General features: G+C 36.5%; 2 protein-coding genes across 3 annotated transcripts in view; both read right to left on the bottom strand.

Moving 5' to 3' along the window:
- The window catches only part of LOC132112764 (calcipressin-3-like), a 31,011-nt gene extending 13,844 nt beyond the window's left edge, over positions 1 to 17,167 (bottom strand). The window contains exon 1 of one of the 2 annotated variants that reach the window (XM_059520413.1): positions 16,939 to 17,167. In XM_059520413.1, the coding sequence (XP_059376396.1) occupies positions 16,939 to 17,133 (195 nt within the window). In that variant the 5' untranslated portion in view covers positions 17,134 to 17,167. Of the gene's footprint in view, positions 1 to 5,263; positions 5,594 to 16,938 lie in introns of those variants that run through there. The other variant, XM_059520412.1, reaches the window with a different exon arrangement.
- A 2,430-nt stretch (positions 17,168 to 19,597) lies between these two features.
- LOC132112765 (NIPA-like protein 3) lies at positions 19,598 to 24,318 on the bottom strand. The gene is made up of 11 exons (XM_059520414.1): positions 24,096 to 24,318; positions 23,660 to 23,728; positions 23,262 to 23,433; positions 22,840 to 22,899; positions 22,433 to 22,578; positions 22,158 to 22,254; positions 21,820 to 21,955; positions 21,633 to 21,721; positions 21,469 to 21,532; positions 20,825 to 20,919; positions 19,598 to 20,740 (listed from the first exon to the last, which is right to left on the bottom strand). Exons 1-11 carry the CDS (start codon positions 24,150 to 24,152, stop codon positions 20,559 to 20,561), a joined length of 1,167 nt encoding a protein of 388 aa, XP_059376397.1. The 5' UTR covers positions 24,153 to 24,318; the 3' UTR covers positions 19,598 to 20,558.
- Positions 24,319 to 27,681: the final 3,363 nt, after the last annotated feature.

The following is a 27,681-nucleotide window of genomic DNA, read 5'->3' on the forward strand; positions in this document are numbered from 1 at the left end:
TGCCTTTAAACTTTCAGAGTGACATCTGAGCTCTGCCTTTGCTCTTGGGTTACAGATATATCTAACCTCCCTCCTCCATCCATCTTTCTGTTTCATCCATCTATCAGTCCATCTAAGAGTGAGAGAGAGACATACAGTCCTAGCATGGCTGTTGCAGGGCTATATCTCAGGCTGCAGGCTTCAGCCTCCCCACCTGCCAAAGCTCAGATCCTGTTACCTACCCGAGTAGAAACTGATCCAGGTATACCTCAGTCCTATTCTACCTTCTGTTTTACCAGTCGCTCACTGTGGTAGCTAATGTGCCATTTGTTGTGACATCCATTCTAGACAGAGATATCTGCAGTGTCGATTAATCAGCGATTTATTCTGCATAAATACTGGTACATTTTTGGAGGGTCAAACATGACATGTCACATCCTGAATTAACCTTGCCTTATAAAATTATAAAAAAGTCAAATGATCTGGTAGACAGACCTTGATATAAACATATTGAGCTTGTTTTATGTTTTTACTGCATGTTGGCAATTTGGTAGACAAAAGTTTTTCAAATATGTTAACTGTTTTAACTGTTTTGCTGTTTCTTTCTACACACGCACACACACACAGTGTTGGGAAGGTTACTTTGGAAATGTAATAGGTTACAGATTACAAGTTACCCTGTTTAAAATGTAATAGTAGTGTAACTTTTTCAATTACTTTATTAAAGTAATGTAACTAATTACTTTTGAGTACTTTTTGATTACTTTTCTAAATTTGTGAAAATTAAAGAATAATAAATAAAAGCATATGCATCAACTCAAATACAGTTATCTAATAAGCATGTGTCGTATTTTGTGTAATAAACTCCTGAAACATTGGTGTTTTTTTGAAACTGCTGTCTCTGTATATGATGATAGTTTTCTCAAAATAAGTAAAATGCACATGAAGTGACACAGAGCAGTTCTAGAAATTGTGTTTATGTGCTTGTGTACTCCTATATTGAGGCAGCAGAGGTTGAAACACTGCGAGCTTCAGTAGGCCTATGTGTAGTAAATGAAACCATGTCTTTGCCATTAATTTACAGGAGGGGCAGACTGGGAAAAAAATTCAGACTGGAAAATTCAAACTCATACAAACAAATTCATGGACAAAACTATTTTTTGTATGGACCTGACATAAACCTTATTTAAAGGTTTTAAATCTTTAATTTGGGGACATGCAAAATAATTAAAAGTTCTCTCCTGAACTGCACCTTCACTTCCATTTTTCTCTTCAGTCTCTTTATTTTGCCGTGTTATCCATCTCTCTCATGACTTTAATACTCAAGATTGAACAAAACTATACTTTACAATACAATACTCTACAATACTACAATATCTTTATAGAAAAATCCTAATACTGTACACGAGTCATGTTTTTCCCTTACAAAAATTGACCATGCTTTTATTAGCCTATATAAAAGTAAAATAACCTTGTTTTTTGTTTTGTTTTTTTGCAAATGGATTTGTATTTATTTTTAAATAAATACATTTGTAAAATAATTTTACATTTTTGGTTATCACAGTTAAACAATAGTAACCATTTTCTCTGGATTTATAGTTAAATATTAAAATGTTAATTTTCGTAAGGGTTGTGTTGTTGTCTGTCGTAGCTCCCCCTAAACCTATAAAAAAATCGGAATTTTTTTTTAGCTAAATTACTACTGTAACATTACAACAGATAATAATGATGTCCTTTATATAGTATTTTGAGTGATGACTGATGAGCAACGTGCTGCTGCTTGATTAAATAAATAAAAAAACAAAGACAAAAAAGCATCTTTACAGATGAAACTGACCTGAAACCCTGAACAGGAGTTCTGCTTCTCTGCTCCAGCAGTCCTCTCTCTCTCTCTCTCTCTCTCTCTCTCTCTCTCTCTCTCTCTCTCTCTCTCTCTCTCGCATTGATTACTCGGAGTCTGATCCAAACCGTTTGGCGGAGGCGCGGAGAGCGCGCGAGTCACAACTAACACTTCATGACTTGTTAAAGATTTAATTATCAAATGGCGGATTCGCAAATGATCGCTTTAGTACATTCGGCAGGCAATTATACAATAATGATATTAAATAGTGGGGCAAAATCGGCTGCCAGGCCACCGGGTATTGTCCCGGTTCTCCCGGTGTCCAGTCCGCGCCTGATTTCCACAGACACTATATTGCATTTTTGGGGCTTTATATTCACAGACACTAGTCGATGTCATGTTTTGATTCCAGTGTACTGACCTACTTTTGATTTAGTCATCCAAAATGTGGCATATTCCGTCCGCGTTAGGCATTTCGTTTTTATGACTGGATTCTACGAACCAAACTGTGTTTCCGCATCCCGGACATTATTAGGGCGTATGTCTCAGAATAGTCAGTGCAATTTGGGAAAGAAATCAGTTAAATCTGTATGTGGATGTGTGTAAATATTCAAATGTAATCCCCTTTGTAATCGTAAAAAAAAATCATAAGTAACTGTAATTTAATTTCTCATTTTTTCTTAGTAACTGTAACTAATTACAGTTACAATAATTTTGTAATTAAATTACGTAACGCCGTTACATGTAACTAGTTACTCCCCAACACTGCACACACACACACACACACACACACAATTATGCCAAACAACTTAACTTAGTAAAAATAATATAAATAAAACATTTATTTCATACCAATTATAGTTCAAATCTATTAACATATTTACTGACATATTTGGCACAATCAAATATACTTAAGTTGGACTTCAGCACTACTTCTCCAATTTAGTAGAGTTTAAGTACACCAGTATACTAATAGTACAATTACAGGGGATTTTTAAAAAGAAATGTGTAAATGTATTGTAGTATACTTAGTATGAAATAAATGTATTTAAAACACATTTTAGTATATTTATTTTTCACTAGGCTAATAAGCATTTCTTTTCAACAATTTCATTCTTTAACCAGGCCATTTTTTTCTTCATTATGATATCAGGATAGCTGTATCACCCTATTTTTCTCTTGAATTTATCCTAAAAAAAAATTCTAAATTAATTATATTTAGCAATTAACAATAGGTTCATAACAGATTAATTGTATTTAAGACATTGACAGGGAAAAATAAAAATTAACATCATGTTACTGACCTATTTATTAGCCCTCTGAGAGAGATATCTCGTCCTAGATCTGCTGCTTGTGACTTGCCAAAATATTTCAGCTAATATATATTATTATTTTTTTTTTCAAAGCTGAAAAGGCTCATCAGCTAAAAGACTGACCATCTCTAACTGTTATTTGACTTTCTTGCAAAAGGATTTACAGCAATCTAATTGTAAGAAAAGTCTATCATGTTTTGCTCAAAGGCAGAGTAGTCCTGTGTCACTTCCACTTGGGACGAAACCTAGATCACTGACCATCATGCAATCACCATTCAACGACAAACAGATCAATTTAAAAGCCAGTATAAACAAATAAAGTGCACTGAAAGGTGGCAAGATCTGACAGCTGCTATGGACATTCATGCCTGATGGACATTCACTCCTTCTTAAGGGAATCAGTATAAAGTAAGACACAAACACACCAAAATCTGGGCAAACTTAAAAAGTCATGTGTTTACGGCCTCAACAAACATGCCACCAATGTGTTAACCATTTAGAGGGGATGTGCATGTGTGTGCTTATGCGTGAATGTTGAGAGTCCTGCCCATAACCTTCAAATTGAATGTGCTGATGTCTGCATATTTTCCATAGCACATCATTTTCCATTGAACACACATGCATAGGCCACACCTGTTCCAGTGAGCACGCTCAGATCCCAGTTGATTTATTTATATAAACACACACATCTAGTGAATTTTTCAATGCTCCTGTCCAGTGAGAAAATCAGAGCAGAGAGTAAATGAATAAACCCCCTTAAGCGGCGGATAAAAGAGAAAAAGTAAAAAAAAAAAAAACCAAGCTGTTGTGCAGAGATCAGTGTAATCAGTGACTGTTGCCCACGTGCTGCATCTTATAATCACATGTGTCCTCAAAACGAGCCAAAAACCCAGATTAGAAGCAATACACACACATACTGATTTTTCCAGACAATCTTTCTTTCTGACTTTTTTCATAAATCTTAAGTTGTTGTTCTTTCACTCCTGTTGTTTCTCAGTCAGGGCAGGACACTGCAGTCTGCAGCAGCATAGAAACACCTGTCTGTCTGAATGCCTGCCTCTCTATTTGCAGTTTATGGCACAGAAACACTGACCAAACATGGAGACAACATAAACTATTTTGACACTTTGACACCACATGCTTAATGCCACCTCTTTCTTTTAATTTTAGTATCATGTTTTTCTAGTGAACCTCATTTGAGCAACTGTCAAACACATGCATGTTCATGCAAAAACTTGCGTATTTGTTAGCTTAAGTGAGGCAAATGTTTAAGGGTGTAACAGAAAAATATATAATTCTAAATATTAAATCTACGAATCCTGACATAAAAATGCATCTGTGCATTTTCAGCGCTGCACACTGCAGAAAACTGCATTGGCTCATGCCTGAATGCATGTGTGTAAGTGTGTGTGCCCTACTTCTGGACTAATTCTAAATGAGGAATCCTAACAAATACTCAATGCAATTTAAAATAAAGCGCCATTACCAATTACAAGCCAAACTAAGCTTTATCATCGATTATCGCAGTATAATAGGTGAATACGTGCAGTTCTACCTGACTTACCTGCAAAAGGCAAAGGTAAGCATGTGTATGGAGGAGCAACTGCATCTACAGCAGATCTCAGCAGATTATAAAATAATTGGTTTTTAAGGGACTAGATCACACACAAAAAATTAAAAGGCAAATGTCAGTAAGTTAATTATGCTCATTTGGCTCTACAGAAATAAAAAGAAGGGGTTGGAACAACATGAAGGTGAGTAAATGATTACAGAATTGTCATTTATGGTTTGAACTATGCCTTAATGTAATGCGACTTAAGTGTGAACACCAGCTGCATCATCCCATACAAACGGGTGGAGCAGCCCGTCTGGAGCTGCTCCGCATCGAGGTCGTTCAGAGCATTGACGCCATCGGTGCGCATGCAGCAGAATGTTAATGTGAACTGCGGATTCATTGAGAAAAATTCCAGCGATGAGAAACAATGAACTGGCAGCGTGCAACGTCACGCAGACCGCGCGCATGCAGTTAAAGTGCTCCTCGCGCACAGACACAAACCGTTCATAAACACAGCATGCACTTATTTTTTTTCTTCTTCCTATTTTAATTAGTTTATAGATAAACTTGCAGTACCTGCATTTTGTCCGACGTAAACACCTCCGTGTCTACATCGCAGGCGATGAGCGTCAACATCTCCAATTTCATGTTTATCGATGGCATGCCCTCTTTTGCAGCTTTTAAACAGATAAAGAAATTTGGTCTTTTATTACCTACGCTTATTTTCTTACTCGTTCGTCTTCTTTCTGTATCTGTGCGCCTCTCTGAGACTGAAAGTCTTTTGTGTGTTGGTGAGGTGACTGACTCAAACTCTCTGGCTGTCTCTGACTGAGATGCTGCTCTGTGAGCGCTTGAAGGCTGCTCAGGTTCATCCATACTGACCAATCAGAGCGCTCAGCCGCCACATTGACGTCACCGCCTTCTTCGTTTGATTGTCTTCTGATGTGCACGCGCTCCTCAGAGAAGTGAACGCAGAACACCGCAGAACGGTTCGGTTTTGCCAACAAACGATGCCGTCATTGTTGTCCTGCTCCTCTGATTAACTAACAGTACATGAAACAGTTCCAGGTGACAACTAAACTTGTAGTAAAAGAGGGGAAACATATGTCATAAATTCCTAATTTATAAAATGACATCAGAATACTGACAGAATGACCACAGACCTTAAATAAATAAATAAAAATGTGAATTACAGGTGGGGAACTGATACACCTATTTACAGCATTATCTCTTCCGGAAGTCAAAACAAAAGTTTGGGGAGTCTTGAAAATTTTACATCAGTAAACTCTATGTAGGTTACAGTTTGATAATATATAAAGCCTAATAGTCTTTTAAAGTTTTAAGTTAAAAGAAACGTAAGTTTTGTTTATATGCTTGTTAACAAAAGTCAACATCCTTTGAGAGGGAACAATCACAACAGTGTGCCTGCTGGATAATTATGCTAAGAAAATGCAAACTTAAGTTGTGTCATTCAAGAGCAATTTCAATGTACTTTTTTTTTAAAAAGGATTTTATACCATAATAAAGGTTTGTGCATGCTATGTGTGCCTCTTATACTAGTATTCCCTCAGCTTGTGGAAAAGCTATTTGTGAATAACTTTGATTCATATATATATATATATATTATAGGTATATAAAACAAACAAAATAATTATTTATATGTTTAAAACCGATTTTATAGGTATTCTTTCATTACTACAGTTAATTAAAAATACTTTTTCGTCCAATAGGCTGTTTCCAATGGACTATCCACTTTAAAAAAGCCAGTAAAAATAAGGCCCAGTGTATGTTTTCTGCATTCATTTTTGACATTGCACACTGAAATGAATGACAAATAAAATGACCAGTAAAATTACCAGTAGTTTTTTTACTGACTTTTTATTTTTACAGTGTCCCTTTAAATTTGTGCACCATAAATTGCATTCAGACACAAAGCACTATTTCAAACATTGTTATTATTCAACCACACCAATCAAAATAAAGCTGTCTCATACTTGTTTTTCAAACAAAACGTGATGAAAGTACAGTGAAGGATAATTCTGCATGACAATCTGTGCAAGAGACAATGCTTAACAGGGTCAGTCTCATTACACACAGACACACATGGACACAGCACTGCAGAGACACTGCACCATCATCATGACTTACAAATGTGCATGTGTAAAGACTGCCAGTCTACCTCGTTCATTTACGTACCATGCCGTACCAGCCCCTGGCACCACTGCAGCTATCACAAACTAGGGCAAGCTATTTATATCACGAAGAGAAGAATGAGAGAGAGACATTCAGAGAGACATGATAGAGAGAGAGAGTTCAGATGCAGGAGAGTGCAGGCAACTATAGGGGAGTAGAAGGTGATGCAGCAGATACGGGATGCAGAAGAGACAGAGATAAAGGAAAGCCGCAAGTCAGTTAGTTAATATAACAGACAAGCTGAGATATCAAGTGAAAAAAGATAATTGAAAAGAAATAATAAAATAATAAAACAAAACATGTGGAAAATAAAGGTAAAAAAAATTAGTTACAGATAGTATTTCCAGTACACTGCAGAGGTAAGCTATTGTGCATTTCTAGCAAGTTAGATCTATTGCAGTTTCTATGGAGTTCCCTGTGGAACTTGTTTATACACAACACCAAAATGTCACCTATGTAAATGAGCCACATCCTGTCCTGAATAATAACAGCATAATATTCTCTATCTCTATAATATTATCCTCTTTGCAATTCTTTTTCATCCACGGGTCAGCAGCAGGTCTCTGGAAATGAGTACTACAGCACTGCACTGAAATGAGCAATGCAGTATATCTATTTATGACCCTATTATATAATTAATAATGCGTGGATGTGTCATTTAAGGAAGTGGCTTTGCTTCAGGACCCAGATTTTACATTGGACATCAAGTGCTGACCCAACACACACAAAAAAAAACAGCATATGAAGGTGTGTTTTTAAGGCATTGCACCTGGTTTGAAATGGTTTAAGCTGGTCATGTGCTGGTTTAAGCTGGTCATGAGCTGGTTTATGCTGGTCCTGACCAGCAGCCATGTTTCAAAACATACCTAACCAGCATATGCTGGATTTTTCAACAAGGAACACAGTAGCAAAACTATTTATTGTACAAAAAAAAAAAAAAAAAAAAAATTATATATATATAATATATATATTAATATATTAAAATCAAAGTGAAGTGCAAATGCCCACCAATAAGTGAAACATGATTAAAAAGGAAATGATAAAGACAACATGCATAACAAAAGCTATGCTTTTTCTAACGTGGAACAAACACTGTTTTGAATATTGTATTAGTAGCTGTAGTTAAGTAAGAATCCTGAAACAACTGTATCAGGGTCAACCACAAAAAAAAAAAAAAAAATTATATATAATATATATATATATATATATATATATATATATATATATATATATATATATATATATATATATATATATATATATATATATATATATATATATATATATATATATATATATATTATGTTATATTAATAATAATATATATCATTCTGATTTGCTGCTCAGGAAACATTTCTTATCATGAGAAATGTTTCCTGAGCAGCAAATCAGAATGATTTCTGAAGATTCATGTGACACGTGTGTGTCTGCTGAAAATTTAGCCTTGGTATAACATGATTAAATTAACTTTAAAATATATTAAAATAGAAATCAGTTTTTTTTAATTACAATAATATTTCACAATATGTTTTTCCTGTTTTTTAAATGCAGCCCTGGTGAGCATAAGATAATCTCAAACCCCAGGGTGATTCTGTATGACTGCTGAATGTAAACTATCTTTACAGATCACACATCAAATCCATCATTCCCAACAGCCTGATCTCTTGGGTGAGTTTATAAAGGGACTATTTATAGACTTTAATCTAAAGATACATGGCTGAGATCCACTGTTTTGACTCCTATCTGAAGAGTCTCGGCACTGGGGCAGGCAGGCAGGACTTTGACCCTGATACAGCTCAGTGAACAGACTGGGGAGGAGGGGTCGAGGCACGTGCCACCAAAGCAGGTCAACAGTTTTAATGAAACAACATCGCCAGGCTGCCAGACGCAACAAAATGAAAGACTTATGAAGTGTGTATTTCTGTGTGTGTGTGTGTGTGAGAGCGAAAGGCAAGGAGGCAAAGAGAGCTTCTCTCGTGCAACTCACACAAAGTAAATTAGATTTTCAGAGTTTGGGGGGGGGGGGGGGGTGCTAGGTGATCTGTGAGAGCTCTAGTTTCTGAAGCAGAAATAAAGGCCAGCTGTTTGCCCACAAAGATGCTCCCAGCTCCACCCAAAGACACAAATCACACTCAGTGTATCTCAAGAGCAGAAAGTAAAGAGCATTTTTGTGTTTTTCAAACTGAGAGAGACCTCAGGTATGCGTACATTCACTTCAGCTGTGTGGTGTTTTGACAGGACAACAGTGTGGTTTTGAATAGCCATCTCAAGATAAATGTTACAAAGTGATCAAAAAGTCAAAATACCATTTTACTGTCACTCACAGCAGTAAATTGTTAAATAGTAAAGTGTTCCTGTAGCTCAATTGGTAGAGCATTGCGCTATCAAGCGCAAGGTTTGGGGTTCGATTCCCCGGGAACACATGATAGGTAAAAACTGATTTTTTATTTAAATTCATGGCTGCTATGGATAACTGCACTCATTAGTACAAGACAAAGCAGTATGCAGGGTCACAGAGTGAAAGGCATTATGGGTAACCTCTAGCCCTCACTGTTTATCCATCTTTTTTACCCTCAGGATAATGACCCAAATATACTATTCAAACACACAAATTGCACCAGCATTCACAGTCATAAAGCACACACACACACACACACACACACACACACACACACACACACACACACACACACACAATATCAGAGATGTAAGTCATGCTCTTAATGGTACTGATAGCAAATACTCTGCAATGTTTTCCAAGCCTCAGTTGTACTCATTGACAAGTCATGAATGCATAGTAGCGTGAAGCAATATTACCAGCCACTGAACTTGATGAAAAATGTAATTATTCTGGAAAGCAAAAAAGAAATTGTGCTATGAAAACACAAATTTAACAAATGTATGGCTGTGAAAAAACACCACTAAATCTACCTGGAAAACGTGTTAAGCACTGTATATGGTTCCTGTTTGGTTCTTTTTTTTAAAGAACTACTTCTTAACATTCTAGAAACACCTCTTTAGATTCTTTATAGTCTATATTTGTAACCTGTACTAACATTCCAAGAATTTTGCAGGGAGGTTTGTGTGATAACTTAACAGGAATCGAAACAGAATATATGCTAATGGTCATTTTTAAGATTATCTTTATGCTACCTTTTAAAAGTCTGGAGTCACAAAGAGATTAAGAAATTTATAATTTAATTAAAAAAGACCTTTATATTGTAAAAAAAAAAAAAGATTTTGAATGTGCCATTTTTGAAGTTTGAATGTGAACATGAGCTAGAAGCAACCTCCTCACGGGGCAAGATTATGAAAAAATTAATATGAATGAAAAGACTATATTGTTCACTTATTGTCTTGGGTCAGTAAGACTTTTTAGCAGAAATTAATAATTTTATTTATCAAGGATGTATTAAATGAATTTTAAGTGACAGTAAAGATTTACTGTTCTATTAAAAACTGATAATATTAAATGTTTCTTGAGAAGTAAATTGGGATAATAAAATGACTTCTGAAAGATCAAGTGACACATACCTGCTGCTAAATATGTAACTTTGCCATCACAGGAATAAATTACATATTAAAAATATATTTAAATACATTTACATTTAATCATTTTGCAGACACTTTTATCCAAAGCGACTTACTATTTGGGAATACATAAAGCAATTCTTAAAGAGGCAAAAAGACACAGGAAGTGCTCATGATACCAAGTTTTAGGAATTGTTCAAATAAGAACATGCTAGAAAGAGAAGGAATAAATAAACAGAAAGAATATATATATTTTTTTTTAATTTAGCATTAAGTCAAGTGGCATCGAAAGAGATTAGTTTTCAGCGGTCATTTAAAAATTGTCAGGGATTCAGCATTCCGGATTGAGGTGGGAAGATCATTCTACCAGCCAGGAATGGTAAACGAGAATGCTCTGGAAAGTGATTTTGAACCTCTCTGTGACGTCGCTCACTAGTGGATCACAGACTTCTGGAGGGGATGTAGATTTGTAGTAGACCAGTTGGCACACAGCGGCACGCTGCATTCTGAATCATTTGTAGAGGTTTGATAGTGCTTGACGGAAGTCCAGCCAGAAGAGCATTGCAATATTCCAGCCCAGAAATGACAATTGCCTGGACAAGAAGTTGTGCAGTATGCTCTGTTAAAAAGGGCCTGATCTTTATGATGTTGTGCAATGTAAACCTGCAAGATCGAGCAGACTTTGCAATGTGGTCTTTGAAGGTCAGCTGATCATCAAAGGTTAAACCAAGATTTCTGACCGAAGTTGATGGGGTAATTGTAGAAGAACCTAGATGGATGGTGAAATCATGCTGTAGAGTTGGAGTGGCAGGGAAGACAAGAAGCTCCGTCTTTGCCAGGTTGAGCTGTAGGTGATGCCAAGATGTCTGCCAGGCAGCCTGAGATCTGTGCAGCTACCGTAGGATAATCTGGTTGAAATGAGAGAAAGAGCTGTGTGTCATCAGCATAGCAATGGTAGGAGAAGCCATGTGCCTGTATGATGGGACACAGTGATGTAGTGTATATGGAGAAGAGGAGGAGTCCAAGAACTGATCCCTGAGGAACCCCAGTGACAAGACGATGTGCTTTGTATACCTCCCCTCCCCAGGCCACCTTGAAAGACCTACCAGTGAGATAGGATGCAAACCACAAGTGGAATCCCTGTGATGTCCAGTGATGAGAGGGTAGACAGGAGGATCTGATGATTGACAGTGTCTAAAGCAGAAGATAAATCCAGCAAAATAATAACTGATGATTTGGAATCAGCTTTTAAAATCCGCATGGCTTTTGTGACTGACAAGAGCACAGTCTCCGTTGAATGGCCACTTCTGAAACCTGACTGGTTAGCGTCCAGTTTGTTGTTTTGTGAAAGAATCAATGATACCCAGTTGAAAACAACTCGTTAGACGGTTTTCGCTATCAATGGAAGGAGAGAAACAGGTCTGAAGGAGTGGATGCCGAGTTGCCATATCCTTCATACTGATATTAATTATATTATTACATGATTTCTTGTTTGACTATTAATCAAGTTATGGCAAGAGTGAAATGTGTAACCTTATGTGCGCTTATGAGATATTAAAGAATCCTGTTCTACCTTGTATTTCTTTTCCTCAAGATTAATGTCGCTTTTTGTTACGAACCCTGTTGGCTCGGTCTCAGATCTTTTGAATATTTTTAACAATTTTGGTTCTTTTTCTGGTTATAAGCTTAACATAAACAAAAGTGAATGTTTTCCAGTAAATAACATGGCTAAACAAATTTCAGCGGACGCCCTGCCTTTTCATATTTCCTCCTCAAAGTTTCGTTACTTGGGGGTAAATATTTCACACTCATTTGATTTACTATATCAATATAATTTCTCCAAATTGCTTACTCAAGTCAAATTAGATTTGCAACGTTGGGATAAGCTACCTCTTACTCTATTTGGTAGAATTCAGTCAATCAAAATGAATGTTTTACCTAGGTTTTTGTTCCTTTTTCAGACCCTTCCACTCTTTTTACCAAAGTCCTTTTTTAAACTGTTAGATGGGGTGATTTCCACTTATGTATGGCAGGGCAGACCTCCCAGACTAAGCAAGGTATATCTTCAGAGACATAAAAAAGATGGGGGTCTTGCTCTGCCTAATTTTTTGATTTATTACTGGGCAGCAAATATCAGCAAAATTAACAGTTGGTATAACTCTCCTCATATAGATTGGTGTGCATTAGAAGCGCAGTCTTGCTCCTCGTCCTCACTCTCTGCCTTGGTGTGTGCTCCCTTGAACATTCGCCCCTCAAAATACACTACAAGTCCAGTTGTCTGTTCCTCCCTTAAGATTTGGAGTCAATTCAGACAACATTTTAAACTTGCTGCTGCTTCTCTTTATGGCCCTATTTGTAATAATCATTTATTTGTGCCCTCAACCTTAGATTCTGCTTATGTTTTATGGAAAAATAGAGGCCTTTTATATTTTTCTGATTTATTTATCGACGGAGTTTTCACAACTTTTTCCGATCTTGCAAAGATTTTTAATATACCACAGTCTAACTTATTTCGTTTTTTTCAAGTACGCAACTTTGTTCATTCTCATTGTCCATCCTTTCCAGTCCTGTCTGAACCTTCTTTATACGAGAAGTGCTTAATACAGAAACATGGCTCTATACCAATTTTATACAATTTAATTCTTCCTTTTGTTTTGCCTTCTTCCTCTCGTTTTACACATCAATGGGAGACAGAACTTGGACTTGGTTTGGATCAGGAATGGTGGGAAGTGGCTGCTGGCAGGGTTAAGTCTTCATCATCCTGTTCCAAGCTGAGTCTGATTGAATTTAAGGTTTTCCATAGAACTCATTTTACAAACGTTAAACTAAACAAGCTATTCCCAGGCGTGGATGTCACATGCAGTAGGTGTTCTCTGGCTCCTGCTGATCATACCCACATGTTTTTTACTTGTCCAAAGCTGGAAGATTTTTGGCACTCATTTTTTGATATTTTCTCTAAGATCCTTAATATTTTCATTGAACCTTGCCCTCTGATTGCCATCTTTGGTGTACCAGCTGTCTTGGACGAGTTTACAAAAAAATATGCTAATATTCTTGCCTTTGCCTCTATGATAGCTCGCAGACTAATTTTATTGCACTGGAAGTCCTCTAAACCTCCTCCTACCGTCTCTTGGCTAGAGGATTTGATGTCTTTTCTATACATTGAAAATTTTTTATAAAAACTGGGACCCTCTACTTATCTTCGTCAAGAGTACACCTTCTATCTTTGCTGTTTTGTAAAAGTTTTTTTGTTTTGTTTTTTGGAACCTTTGGTTACATATCCCTTCATATTGGTGTTTGTATGTGTGTATATGTGTATATATGTTCATTTATGTAAATGCATACTTTTTTTTTATATACTTTTATTCATAATTATCTTGATGCAGGATTGATTGTGGGTGTTTACGTTTTATTACATTTATTTTTATTATTATTGTAATATTATTATTATATGTATGTTGCATGTTTATTTTATTACTGTTGTTATTTTTATTTAATTTTTCTTATTTGTCGTATGTAATTTGGAGATATACTTATGTGTTTTTTTTTGTTTTGTTTTTTTCTCCTCCTCGGGGTGTGTGGGTGGGTGGGTGGTACAAGGTTTACTGAGGGCTTTGGATTGTTCATGTTTGTATCCACCCTTAATAGTCGTAAAGAATGAAAAAAGGAATGTATACATTTATTAATATTGCTATACCTTTTTGTATATTCCATTAAAAAAGAATAATAATAAAAATAAAAAAAAGATTAATGTCCACATATTATGTGTGTGTATCCAACCGTAATGATAAGACACTCTCCAGTGCTAGAAAGCCTTGAATTTTAGATAAGTTCTCTGTGTATGTGTGTTAGCATCTGTCTGTACAGGGAGAAGCTCAGACAATCCCAGGACAAACGATCAACTGCCAGTGTCCAGCGTATCAGATATACGTCTTTGGAGAGTTTATCTAGGTTTTGGAACCAATCAGAATTTTGTTGACTTATGTATTGACGCAATTAGTATCCTCTGTCAGGGTATAACTGTGGATGATTTTGAGTTGTACGGGGGCAGCCTACGAACTCCGTTGTGAGTATTGAAGCTGACTTCTGCTGATGAAATTGCAAACTATTTTCTTCAATTAAAATTATAATTATTAATTGAACTCATCTCTGACTCCTGGTCTTCGTTGCGACATATCTGGTCCTTGGGTTTTAACTGTAAATTCCCTTACAGGTCTGTAGCTGTCTATAAGGGAAGTGTTTAATGTAAGGCTTTTTGAGCAGTGGGGTTACCCGAGCCTGCTTGAATGCAGTGGGGAAGGTGACTGTGAGGAGAGATGTGCTGATAATGTGAGTGCTGGTAAGAGTGTATGAGAGATTGCTTGGAGAAGGTGTGATAGGATTAGCTCTAGAGGGCATGTTGTAGGATGGCTGGAGAGGAGAGGTTTTGATACTTCTGCCACAGTGAGGGGACAGAAGGAGAAAATGGGAGTTTTAGCAGTGGGTGTGGTTGGTTTGAGGTCCTGTGTGTGGGGGGCTGAGAACTGACTACTGATTGTTCTAGTTTTGTTTGTGAAGAATGTGGCGAAATCATCAGCTGTTAAAGAAGTGGTTGGAGGTGAAGGAGGGGGACAGAAGAGAGAACTGAATGTTTTGAAGAGAGTAAATATGTCTGGAGCACTGTTGATCTTGTTGTGGAAGTATGAAGATTTGGTAATACAGACTTTAGCAGAGAAAGATGAAAGCAAAGAATACTCAGGTCTGACAGATCTTTTGATTTGCACCATTTTCTCTCTGCTGTCCTGAGTTTGGTTTGAAGCTCACAAAGAACATCTGATAACCAGGGGTTAGAAGGAGCAGACCATGCTGGCCTGGAGGAGAGAGGACAAAATATCATCTAGACAAGAGGTTAAAGTAGAGCATAAAGTGTCAGTTGGAATAAGTGAGGGAAGAGAGGAGGGTACTATATAGGAAAGATGGGAGGGTGAAAGGGATTGTAAGTTTCATCTAAGTGTACAAGTGTAGCTCAAAATGTAGCTTACATGTAATGAATAAACGGTCAAAGATATGTAGGGGTTACACCTAAATGTTGTCTGTAATGCAATTACATGTGTAAATGAAGTCAAGTTGGTTGCCTGATTTGTGCGTCCTTGCAGTGATAAATCGTTTGAGATCAAATGTAGCAAGGAGTGAATGCAATTCTGTAGCATAAGGCTTGTCCAGATGAATGTTGAAATCGCTAAAGACTAAAAGTGGACCACCATCTTCCGGGAATGAGGACAGCAGCCCACAGAATAGAAAACAGTTATGCTGTTTCAAATTGCAATAATATTTCACATTATTACTGTTTATGCTGTACTTTCGGTCAAATAAATTTAGCCTTGGTGAGCATAAGAGACTAATTTATAAAAAATAAAAACTTTAATTCTTGGATTTCTGGTTTCAGAAACCTGAAATATTTAACTATCTCCACATAAAATGTAGACTGGTCAATTATGCAAGAAGATGTAGGGGGGAAAACATTATTTCTGAAGAAAGTTCAACCAATGAAAGAGAGGTTAACCAAATCTTCCTCCTTGTCAGAAAACAGGTTCCTGATCATTTTAGTCTGAACTTTACATTTTGTACAGCACATTTCTTGTCACAAAATAACGCTTTGTAAAGAAGCAGTTATTAAAGGAATCGGCTAAACAAACTTATAACAAAAATAAAAACCCTGACTAATATTATAAGTGGACCTCAGGAAAAAAAATTATTAAAGATGCACATAATGAAGAGACCAAGCTGAAAATAAGGAAACACGTTTTAGTTCTAGTGTTGAGTGTGTACACAAACAAGATTTTTTTTTTGCATTTTGTAATACTTTGGATGCTAACACAACATTTACGTATTCAGGTTTAATGTTTTCAGAGAAGCACAAGAGGTTTTCAGAAGGAAGCAGGTACGATCTATTTTCAGCCAGTGACCTGAGTGACTCTGTTGCTCTCTCTCGCTCTCTGCAGAGAAATCACATCTCCGCTTATCTCCTCTACCACAGGGGAAGTAAAAGCTCTTCTCAGTCCCTTCCACTCCTCAGGTAAGAGGTTACAGCTTCAACAGGCAGCAAAAATATTCCATGAACGCTGAGGCAACGCAGTGTGAACATCAGATGTTGTCCTCCGGGCCTTAAAGTGCTGGCTTCAGAATTTAGGTTAAAATGTACTGCTCACAAGGCCTCCATTATCTTTGGACATGCCTGTTTTGGGAAACTAGAGTTTGCTGACAAAGATGAAGAGACATAGCAATCACTCAAAGCCTAAGGAACTGAGTGCGTTGTGTGGAAGAGAAAACCTTTCATCCCACAATGCCTCATCTCGAGCTCAGACAGACCCTTAAATGAATAGTTCATTCAAAAATTAACATTGTTCCAAACCTGTATGAATTTTCTACCATTGGATGGACTGTTTTAGCCTGCACAATATTGTCAGTGAGGTCCAAAACAACAATGACTTTCAAAGTATGGCCAAAACAAACACAGAGACTGAGATTTTTTAAATATTAGTTCTTACCCTCTCCCTGTCCTCCTCGAACACAGCCTCATGCACGCTGCAGGCAAACAGAGCTGTAGGTAGATCACTCAAGTCCATCATCTCTTCAGAGTCTTCCTCAGTCTCGCCAAACGCCATTTCTTCATCATCCTCTTCAGGATCACTGCTGTGACCGTCTGAGCTGTTGCTCCACAATGTCCCACCCTCACGCATCATTCCACTGGCCCACCAGAAAACGGCATTAGAACAAATGATACAACCCAGTTGAAATGTCCAGGCATCTAACTATTTTGCTTTTCAGTATAGACAAAATTGGTGCTCGAAAACTGTTGCTCTTTTTAAAAATAAAAAAAAACAGATACAAATCTGATTAAATTCACTGTTTCTATAAAGTGGGACAATTCCAACTTTGCTAGGACAGACTGGCGCTTCTGACTCACAGTCTGAAAGTATGTTTTCATATTTAAATAATTTGCCACTGATAATTCAAATGCGAGTTTTGAGTAGTGTAGAGAAGCGTTTGTTTGTTGTTTGTCGTTTCTCAGATCACAAACGCAGACATGGTTTTATATTTATGCAGTGCCATACACAATGTAATGTGTCCCCACTGGATGCAACTAATGCCTCGTTTATAATGGGTTTTATTATTTTTGTCGTCGCATCACATTATGGTAAGGGGAATAACATTTCCGTCAGACGCTTGAGGCATTCAGCCAATCACAACGCACTGGATAGCTGACAAATCAGATTATACCTCGCTTTTCAGAACGATGACCTTTGTAAAAATATATGCGTTTCAGAAAGACGGGGCATAGAGGAGCAACAATAATGTACATTATGTGGAAAATAATGTATTGCATTACACCAATACATAAAATAATGTTTTTTTAAGCAATGTCATATGACCCCTTTAAATTATCAAATTATCAAATTATTCAGTTATGATTATTTTTTTAATTGAACAATTGCAAATAGCAGCTAACTCAGTTTTATGTGGTGTGTGTACTGTTAGGCATCTGTGGTTTCATCTTTTTGTGTAATTTGGATGGAGAATGTGTACATTTTTATTTATTTATATTTTTAGTCACTTATCAAAAGTTGCCAAATACATGTTTTAAATTGCAAAATTTGTTGCTAGGTGCGTTTGGAAGAAAAAGCTAGGGAAGACTGGAAAGTAGCAAAATTTACCAACAAAATTGCCAAGCACACTGTGAACAGTCTCTTTAACAACGGCTTGAAGTTTCAGCTACTCTCTCGCTGAGTGTTACTGCGCCATCTAGTGGCTGATCCACGAGTACAACGTGTGTACATCATGGGTGTAATCTTATTATAAGCGTGTCTCTAAAATAGAAAGTGTTGTGTTTGCTAACCTGGAGCGAATGCAAACATGCGTAGTGCTGAATGTATATTCTTGGCGATAAAAATGAATAATGTACATATAATTAATATTTTCTGGGGAAAAAACATCGCTGCTTCATAACAAACCGATTTGCACGCTTAAACTATCAAGATGACATTGGTAACATAATTGTAGTAAACATCTATGTTAGGCTATTAATTCTGCCACTTTTATTGGACGAAAAATTTCAAAGCAAGTCCATCAGAGTCAAATGTAACGTTAAGTTTTATAGATGTCTTACCAATTATTTTGCAGCTGATTCGAAATCGATGCCGAGGCAAGAGGCCATCCACTTTAAAATCCGAGGAACAGAAACTTTAATACAATAATGGAATACTGTAAATCTCAACTAGAAATGCGTCTTTTCGTATAAACAGTAAATTCGCTTTATGCTATCAAAACGACGTGACAATGAAGAATGACCAATGACATTCAGGTTTATCTCATGATCAGCCAATGGGGTTCGAGCTCGTAGAAGATTGACAGCCGTGATTGATGACGTGTGACTGTTTGGTGTGTCACATCAGAATGCATTATGGATTATCTTTGACACATTCATTTTGACCACATCAATTGACTAATTTTGAACGTTTATAATTAAAAAAAAAAACTGTCTAACTGAAACATTTTTTTGGTTGCAACTGCTATCCTTAATATCAAAATTCCTGTCGAAATGGGCATTACAATATCTGTGCTCAGCATGTTTTCACCGGATGTTGGGACCACTAATAATTAATTTGTCCGCATGTTGTTAACTTTACTTACACAAGCAGACTACTGTACATATATGGCTCCTTAATAATACAGAAATGGTCCTTGATACATAGACAACAATTAGTGAAATAACAATATTCTTACATTACACAAAGGTTGTTTAACATATTCAAATTTAAGTCAGTTCTTGTGATACCTAAATTAATTTTCCAGTTCAATACTTTATTAAACAGCAGTCCACACCAATATGACTGAGATTCAAGGCTTTAGTACATTGGTAAGCTTTAAACTACCTACTGACTGAAGCTTGATGTTTTTTATTTTATTTTATTTTACATTATTTATTTTGATTAAAGGCAAAATTATTGTCCTTGTGGAATTGTTGTATTAGCATAAACAACATGAAGTAAAAAAAATTTAATTAAATTAAATTTCTTAACACAGTAGTATTTGCACTTACACATAACTAGTCCAGTTTCCCATTATCCTTCAACAATGTTGTCCCTCTCAATGGTATAATGAAGTATTATGATTATTTGTGTTAAAAGACAACAAAAATATTTTACCACATTATTCTAAGCAATGGCATTTATGATAAAATATCAGCCAGTGTTTCTTAAAGTTTTACAGAAGGCATCAGTACATTTCAACCACCAGCAGTGTTCAGATATCCAATGTAATACCTACAAACATGCAGATTTGTATAGAAATGTCTATATGGTATGCTTCAGACAAGCAGAGAGAATAAATAACAAGCACAGCAGACATTCAGGCCTGAAGACTTCAGTGTGGAGAATTAGAGAAATGTGCGTATGAACTTGAGAATAGAGTAATTTGAGTCAGTGCCAAATATATATTTGTATATAACTAGCTGGGCATCGTGCAATCTACATCAGTCTTTGGCCTTGGGTTGATAAAGCTGGATTGGCTATAGTATCTTTGGTACAAAGTAGTAGCAGAATTCAAATTTTTAGATATTTTTAGGCTTTTGGGTTATCATTATTAGCTTTTTGCAATTTTTAATAGGAAACCGAGAGTGATGTCAGTCAGCACATTTAAGGTATGATTACAGATATGAGTATCATAGAAAGATAACATGCCAATATCTTAGGTTAAATCAACACCACCAATGAAAGGCCTTATTTGCATTTAAACACAGTGGTTCCCAACCCTGGTCCCGAAGGCACCTCAACACCGCACGTTTTGCATGTCTCCTTAATCAAACTCACCTGATTCAGGTCATCAGCTCATTAGCAGAGACTTCAAGACCTGAAATTGGTGTATCAGATAAAAGAGACAAGGCAAAAGTGTTTGGGTGCCTCCAGGACCAATGTTAGGAACCACTGTTCTGATGTACAATAAGTCTGTTATAGCTTGGTTTCCCGGCTCAGGATCAGACGATAGAAAGTTCTAGAATGAGCCAGTATTCTGGAACTGTGCTCTTGAAGTGCTGTGAATAAGCAAATCAGTGATGCGTCAACACACAGTAGCATTTCTCAAGTAAAATCAGTCTTAATTGCACTTCAGATCAGTCTTTTTTCAATTCTGATGGTTGGTACGGGCTAATAGGACTGGAAGAGACAGACAGCGTTTGGTCCACTGGAAGCGTCACAGGTGCCACACTGTCATTGTTCTCCAGTGCTCCATATGAAAAAGAGCCACTATAATCGGGCTGCACAGCCCAGCCTTTGTTGTGAATGGTCGGGATGCCTGTTTTGACAGAAAAGACAAGAAGTGTTTAATCTAATAGGATGATTAATTGTTTGGCTTGATGACAGAAATGACAAGTCGTACCTTTTGCCATGTCCATAGTGACATATGGCTCAAAAGCTTTGGCCTTCCTCTTGCTTTTAGTGATCAGGAACACTCCAAGAAAGCATATAGCACACCTGCAGGAATGTTTAAACAGACACATGGTAACAAATCCTAGATTCCAAGGGCCTCTCCGCTAGTCTGTTAGTCACTGCTACCGCTAAGAAAACAAACTTGTGTGGAATTTCATTGCCAAATAGTTGTCTACCTCACACGGATGTGTTACAGAGCATCACATGGTATTATACAATAGTAGTAGAGTGAGCATTTTCCATCTTGATAAAGTGAATGTAAAATTTAGGGCTGTCAATGAATATAAACACTTATTTTTGCATAATTCAAAAGCTAAATAATTAGCTTTTTCACAAATTATTAAATTTAGCAATTTTGTAGATGACATATACTACCATTCAAAGGATGCATTACATTGATCAAAAGTACACTATTAAAAGAAAAAAACTAAGATTTTAGAAAAAAAAGTTTTTTAACGGTTTCACTGTATTTTTGATTAAATAAATGCAGCCTCAGTGAACATGTGCAACATCTTTCAACAACACTAATTTCTTTTTACCTCATCTCACCCAAACCGTTTAACAGTAATGTATGAACTACTTGGATAAACCTACCCCAAAAGAAACATGCATATGTGCAGAACATCTTCGTGGTTAAACTCCTGATAAAATATGGCCCCTGTTTTAAAAGAAACAGAATGAGAATGAGACCACTGATACAAAACAAAGACAACCCTGTCGTCTTAATTGAGACAGAGAAAGAAATTTCAGAGTCCTACCTGCCACAATTGCAAATGTTGTGCAGAAAATGTAATTCACACAGGCGATGAGAGAGGAATCATACAGGTGAGAAGCCTGTGCTAAAAATCTAATAAAGAAAGTCAGGTCAGATAAAAACATACAGCATTCCACTGCAAGCTCGCTGTCCTACAACAGAACATTACCACAACAAACAACAGATCTTACGATGCTTGAAAGACGATAGTAGCCACCATGCAGACGAACATGACATAGAAAATGGGATAGGACAGCTGTAGAGGACCCAAGATGCTGAGCACAATCATTCCTGAAACCGCCTTCACTGTGATTACAGTCACTGAACCTAAAAGGGCAAAGGTCAAGGGAAAGGTCAACTCCATTATTTTGGTCTCTGGTACATCTATGAGGGCAAAATAAGACAATGACTTGTCGATCTGTGCATTCCTTCCTTGTCAGGAGAGCTACTTTGCTAAACAAGTACTTTAAATAATGTTGCATGCACACAACGGGCTCTACAAACAACGAATGCTGTGTTATTGTCCTACCAAGAAGTGCCACCAGCAGGAGAATCAAGACGAGGTAGTTAGCATTCCGCCGTTTATAGAAATACAGCACCAGACAGAAAGTAATGATCCCCAGAAGCTGAAAAAAAAAAAAAATACAAAATTAACCATTCAAATAAAGAGCCTTAAGACATCAAAACAAATATTTCTGTGCACTGTAAATCCAAACTATGTCCTTTGTCAAATTTGGTTTGATATATGCAATTTAAAATTCGGAAGCACACAATAGCTTTCTAAAACATGAGGGTGTGTATTACCAAGTATAAGAGGAAGGGCCAGCCGATAACATGTTTAACTATGTTCTCCGCATTCAGCTTCTCGTGAGAGTTTGGTCCAAATGTCACAAAGAGGTAAGTACCGCCTGCCGTCAAGGCACAGCCCAGGAAAGTTAAGATGTAGCGCTCTACAAAGACAAACACAGGGATGTTATACTGCTCTGCATTTAATTTATTATATTACTAATACCATATATTAGCAATTAGTTATTTCTTGCTTAGCAATTCATGCCCTCAATCTTTTGAAAAAATAGCTGGTAAAATACAGCTGGCACATCAAAGCTAGCCTTATTTTGTGAGTTATGCAACTGAAGGTAATCAGTATGATTTATCAGATTTTGTTTCTTTTATTCCTTTTATATGTACTGAGAAAGACGAGCAGAACTCACTCAAGAATTCCTGAGCCTTCCACTTTTCCCGCAAAAACACGAAACCCAAGATGGAGCTTGCTGTGAAAATCAAAATAACCATTGGTTGTTGCTTGAAATGAAAGAAAATGACATATTTCAGCTAGCTCCTAAAGAAACATTTCTCATTTTCATTAAATTTAGCTTCATCTACCAGAACTAAAATAAAAAATAATAAAAACTACATGGACATATTTAAAGAAAAAAATAGAAATGTCAAAAATACACAATTCTAGCTAAAATTAAAATGAAAAGTAATTCAAAATATTGATAAAACTACACTAGTATCATGATACTAAAATAATACTCTGTATTACTTATAAAATTAACATGAATATTTGAATTATATCATATGTGAAACAGTAAAACGGAAGTGAACAGTAAGTCAGACTATGAATACCTACATATAACAGACACGGCATTAAGTGGTGCTATAAGAGAGAGCGGTGCAAATGCGTAAGACACAAACAAGGCGCCCTCCCCCAGAACCATCAGCATCAGGCCAGACCACCAGGTCTTAGTGTAGTAGTATTGCCTTGGGTCTTTATTTCCTGCCAACGCCACATGACTTTGTTTCTGCAAGATAAAACACCATTCGCGATGAGTGACGTGTGTTTGTCTTTTACACTTTCTTATTAAACCCACTCCCTTAGCTACTGTAACAAATGACAGCCAGGTTATAAAAGAAAGATGTTGAGAAGTAAACAAAAGCTGACTTTCACCTGACAGGGCGTAACCTGAACACACCCTGACCCTTAATCACAATGCAATTTAGAAATGTAGGCTGCAAATACACACTTACCTGAATGCTGACTGAGATGCTGACCAACAGGTTTCCAAAGATAGCTAACAATGTTCCAATGAGGTTTTCCTGTGTATAAATCACAAAATTAAGACTTTGAAATGTCAACCATGGACACGATAATGGTTTACAGCATTTAGTGTGCAAAAAAACAAAACACAGGAGACATAAATCATCAGGCAACCATCCGGAAACTCATGTTAAACTATACAGATGTTTACGGTACATGTGTATGCAATAGGAATATAATATACTGTATAACAGGAACTAAATTGGATTAACAAGGAACTTAATGGTTGCCTTGTTCTAAAACAGCCAGATTTAGAAAAAAATACTTGTTATTTCAAGTTCAACTTTTGTAAATTCGTAAATCCTTGCAGTTTGATTTTTTTTTTTTTTCATTTTTCACTACAAACATCACGTCATATAGACTCACGGTGTAAGAGTCTGCCGTCACACCGTCCTCCTCTCGTGCCATCCTCACGCCGTTCATCCTTAAATCAGATGATATTCCCCTTATATAAGCATCACCGAGCCGTCTCACAGCTCGGTCCAGTCGGGACTTGTACGAAAGTCAGCTCTACTTTCCTCTGTTTTGGCAGCGACTCGCCATTTTCGAAAAGTCGTACTTCTTTCCGGGTACACCTGTCAAGTGACTTGTGACGTTGTACACAGGTTCTGTGTGACGTTGATTTTGAGGGATGTGATGAGGACCGCATTCTATGCCATAACAACAACAACAACAAAAACGCGGTGTATGATGGAGAACAAGTGAATCCACAATAATAATAATAAAAAAAAATACTGCTTTGACGAGTTTTATTTTTATGGTGACCGTATGGAGGCTGTAAAACCGCTTTGTTGTAATATGTACTTTGGAATCGAAAATATTGTTCTGCTGTTTACTTAATAAAATGTAAATATTATCCACTTATTTAAATTAGTATACAACATCTCACCTTTTTATAATATCATGCTTACTATTTGTAAAAAAAAAAAAAAAAAAAAGTGGTCTGGTCTACGCTTGGAATCAGTTTTGGACAGCAGGTGGCACGAGTGCACCTTCGTCAAAAAATAAAATAAAAATCCAAAGTGTGGTCATGGTTGGCTGCTGTTGTAACACACCGCATGGCATAAAACTATAAGCTTTGGATATACAGTTTTATGTGAGAGTAGTTACCTCTAGAAAGCACAGTTGGATTTAAGATTTCTCAAGACCTACACCTAGACCAAACTAATATCACATCTGGGCCATAACTACCACAGACAAGCGTGGATCATCAATATATCATTTAATAAAGTTTAACTTTTGGGGAACCAGTTTTGAATGTTTAGTTACATCCTTATACCAGACCCCTGAGATCCAGACTAAGATCTGATTTGGTGAACTGAAATGCTGATTTTATACAGTAGCTAAGTATTTCAAAGCCATAGAGGTCTTGTAAATTCCCTGCAGTGGTAAGGATAGTGCCAATATGTGCTTGAGGTAATTATTATCTGTACTTTGTTGGAAATTATTAAGTTAATTAAGAGTAATGACCCACATACCCACAACAACATGTTTATGAGACCAAGACTGCCTGAAAGCAGTTGTGACTTCAACTTGAGTAATACAATGTTCCAACACTGATATTTTGCAATGTTCCATTATCATATCCCAGAGCTATGAGACTCAATGATTGACATTCATCAATTATATCTTGGCATGGCTGAAATGACACACAAACCATTCCTGGTGTTTTAGGGTCCACTAATTCCTGTAGGCGAAACAGGCGTATTCCAACTTTTTTTTGACTTGCCAGTGACCTAAAACCCTGTCACAATGAGTAAATATAAATAGGTTGGTGTGACTGACATGAAACAAATCTGTGACCTTTCACCATTTCGTTAAGGATAAAAGAAACCATAGTCATTTCATTTCATTTTTTTTTTGTAGAGAAGAGGTACACCCATGTTTTAATAGTTACTGATGTTATTAGAAATGTGTCATCACTGTATGGATGTTCAGAATTCATTGGGTGTGAAAGGCCTGTGGAAATCGACCCTTCAGATCATCCAGTATAAATACCAGGACTGTTTTTAACTCCTGTTCAGTATGCAAAATGACCAGAAACATTTCATTGATTAGTCTGGATATCAGCTCAAATGGATTGGAAATAAACAGGAAGATATTTTGTCTAACAATAATTTCTATAACATTTTGCACAAAATAAATAGAATAAATAATAAACCTGTAGTTTATTATTATTATTATTATATTATATTATAAGCTATAAAAATAACCTGTAAAAAACAGGAACAGTCAACATTTCTGACAGAAAGGCGTCAGATTTCTTGTCCTAGTTCCATGGAATATGTCAGGAATAAGGATTTGACTTGAGGCAAGATCCGAATATCAAAAGTTTTGTAAAAAGCACAAGAATTTTACAAAACATTGGAGAGATGCCACAGTAGCCTGTAGTTGCATCAGACAGTTACAGAGCATCATGCTTCCCTGCCGTGATGTTTCCAACACTAATTATGAATGATTAATAATGCTGCTATCTCTGTGGTAAATTATGCCTTTGCACTGACACCCGGAAAAAAAAATACATTAATTCCCTTAAGGCCTGTCCTCAGGAGGGGAACAGCACTCCTAATGGAATGGTGTAACTAACTTCCTGTTAAATTTCAGAGTAAAATCTGTAGTATGGCCTCTTTCAATTTAAATTTTATTAGAGAAAGTACAAGTTTTAGCTTATGTTTTCAAGGTTTTAACAGTTGAAGACATTGCAGTTGAGTTTTGCACAATTTGTCATGTACATAATTATTTTTTGGTTCTGTTATTTTGCAAGTATTATATACCAGAAAATAGTTTATGCCTGTCATTGTAAAAAAATCTGTGGCACAGTAAATAACCCCTCAAATAGACTCTAAATATGCAAAAATCACGTTCATATCAAGTTCAAAGAAGGGGCATGAAATAAAAATAACATGGCAGAGCAGGCAGTTCAGGAGGCCATGGTGGAACAGGGAATGCAGAAGGCCATAGCTTGACCATCTCCATGGTCTTGGCCTCTCCACTCAGCCCAGGCCACTATGGAAGGATCCATACTCAATGAACCTGGCTTGTTCCTCAATTTAGGTGGGGAGAAACGGATGGGAAAAAACAAAACACAAAAAAACCCCGGGTAGAAGGGCACCGCTTACTGTCACGGTCGGCTATTCTTTCATGATTCAATGGGATGAACAAGGAGACACACGATAAATCTTTGATTTAGGTTTTACTCCAAAAAGTAAAGGTTCACAAACACAGGAAATCTAAGACGGGTAAAACATATAAACACAAGTCCACAACACTGACACTTTTCACTTTTTTTTTCACTTTTCACTGAAAATCTATTATTCGATTATTCCTCCTGTAGACATGTTACTACTGTGATTTTGGGCTTAAGCCTGCATAATAATTGTTGACTCATTCATTATTTTATTAAACACACCGTGAGACGCACTGCCTGATTAGTGCAATTACTTTTCCGTTATTTTAGCCTTAATTTATGCATTCATTTGTTTATTAATTATTCCAATTATTACTTGTTTATTGCATTTATAGTTAGTCATTTACCAGAAACTTTTATCCAAATAATTTACAAATAAGGAGCATCACAAGCAATTTGTCATAAGAGGCAATAATATTTATAGGATACAATGGCAAGACTAAATTATAAACTAAGCCACTCAAAACTGTGCTTTCCCTCTTTGTCGGTCAGTTGTGTTTGTGTGTCGTCCTTCCCTTCCAAGTGTGGATTTACCCTGTGTGTTGGATTTTATAAATTACAGTTTCATTTATCCATTGCTCCTTCGTTCCTTCCAGTAGCGTATCGTGAAAATATACCATATGTGTGTGTATTTATATTAAAATAATGAATACAGGTGCATCTCAATAAATTAGAATGTCATGGAAAAGTTTATTTATTTCAGTAATTCAACTCAAATTGTGAAACTCGTGTATTGAATAAATTCAGTGCACACAGACTAAAGTA

The sequence above is a fragment of the Carassius carassius genome, chromosome 32 (genome assembly GCF_963082965.1).
Source record: "Carassius carassius chromosome 32, fCarCar2.1, whole genome shotgun sequence".
Classification (NCBI taxonomy): Eukaryota; Metazoa; Chordata; class Actinopteri; order Cypriniformes; family Cyprinidae; genus Carassius; species Carassius carassius.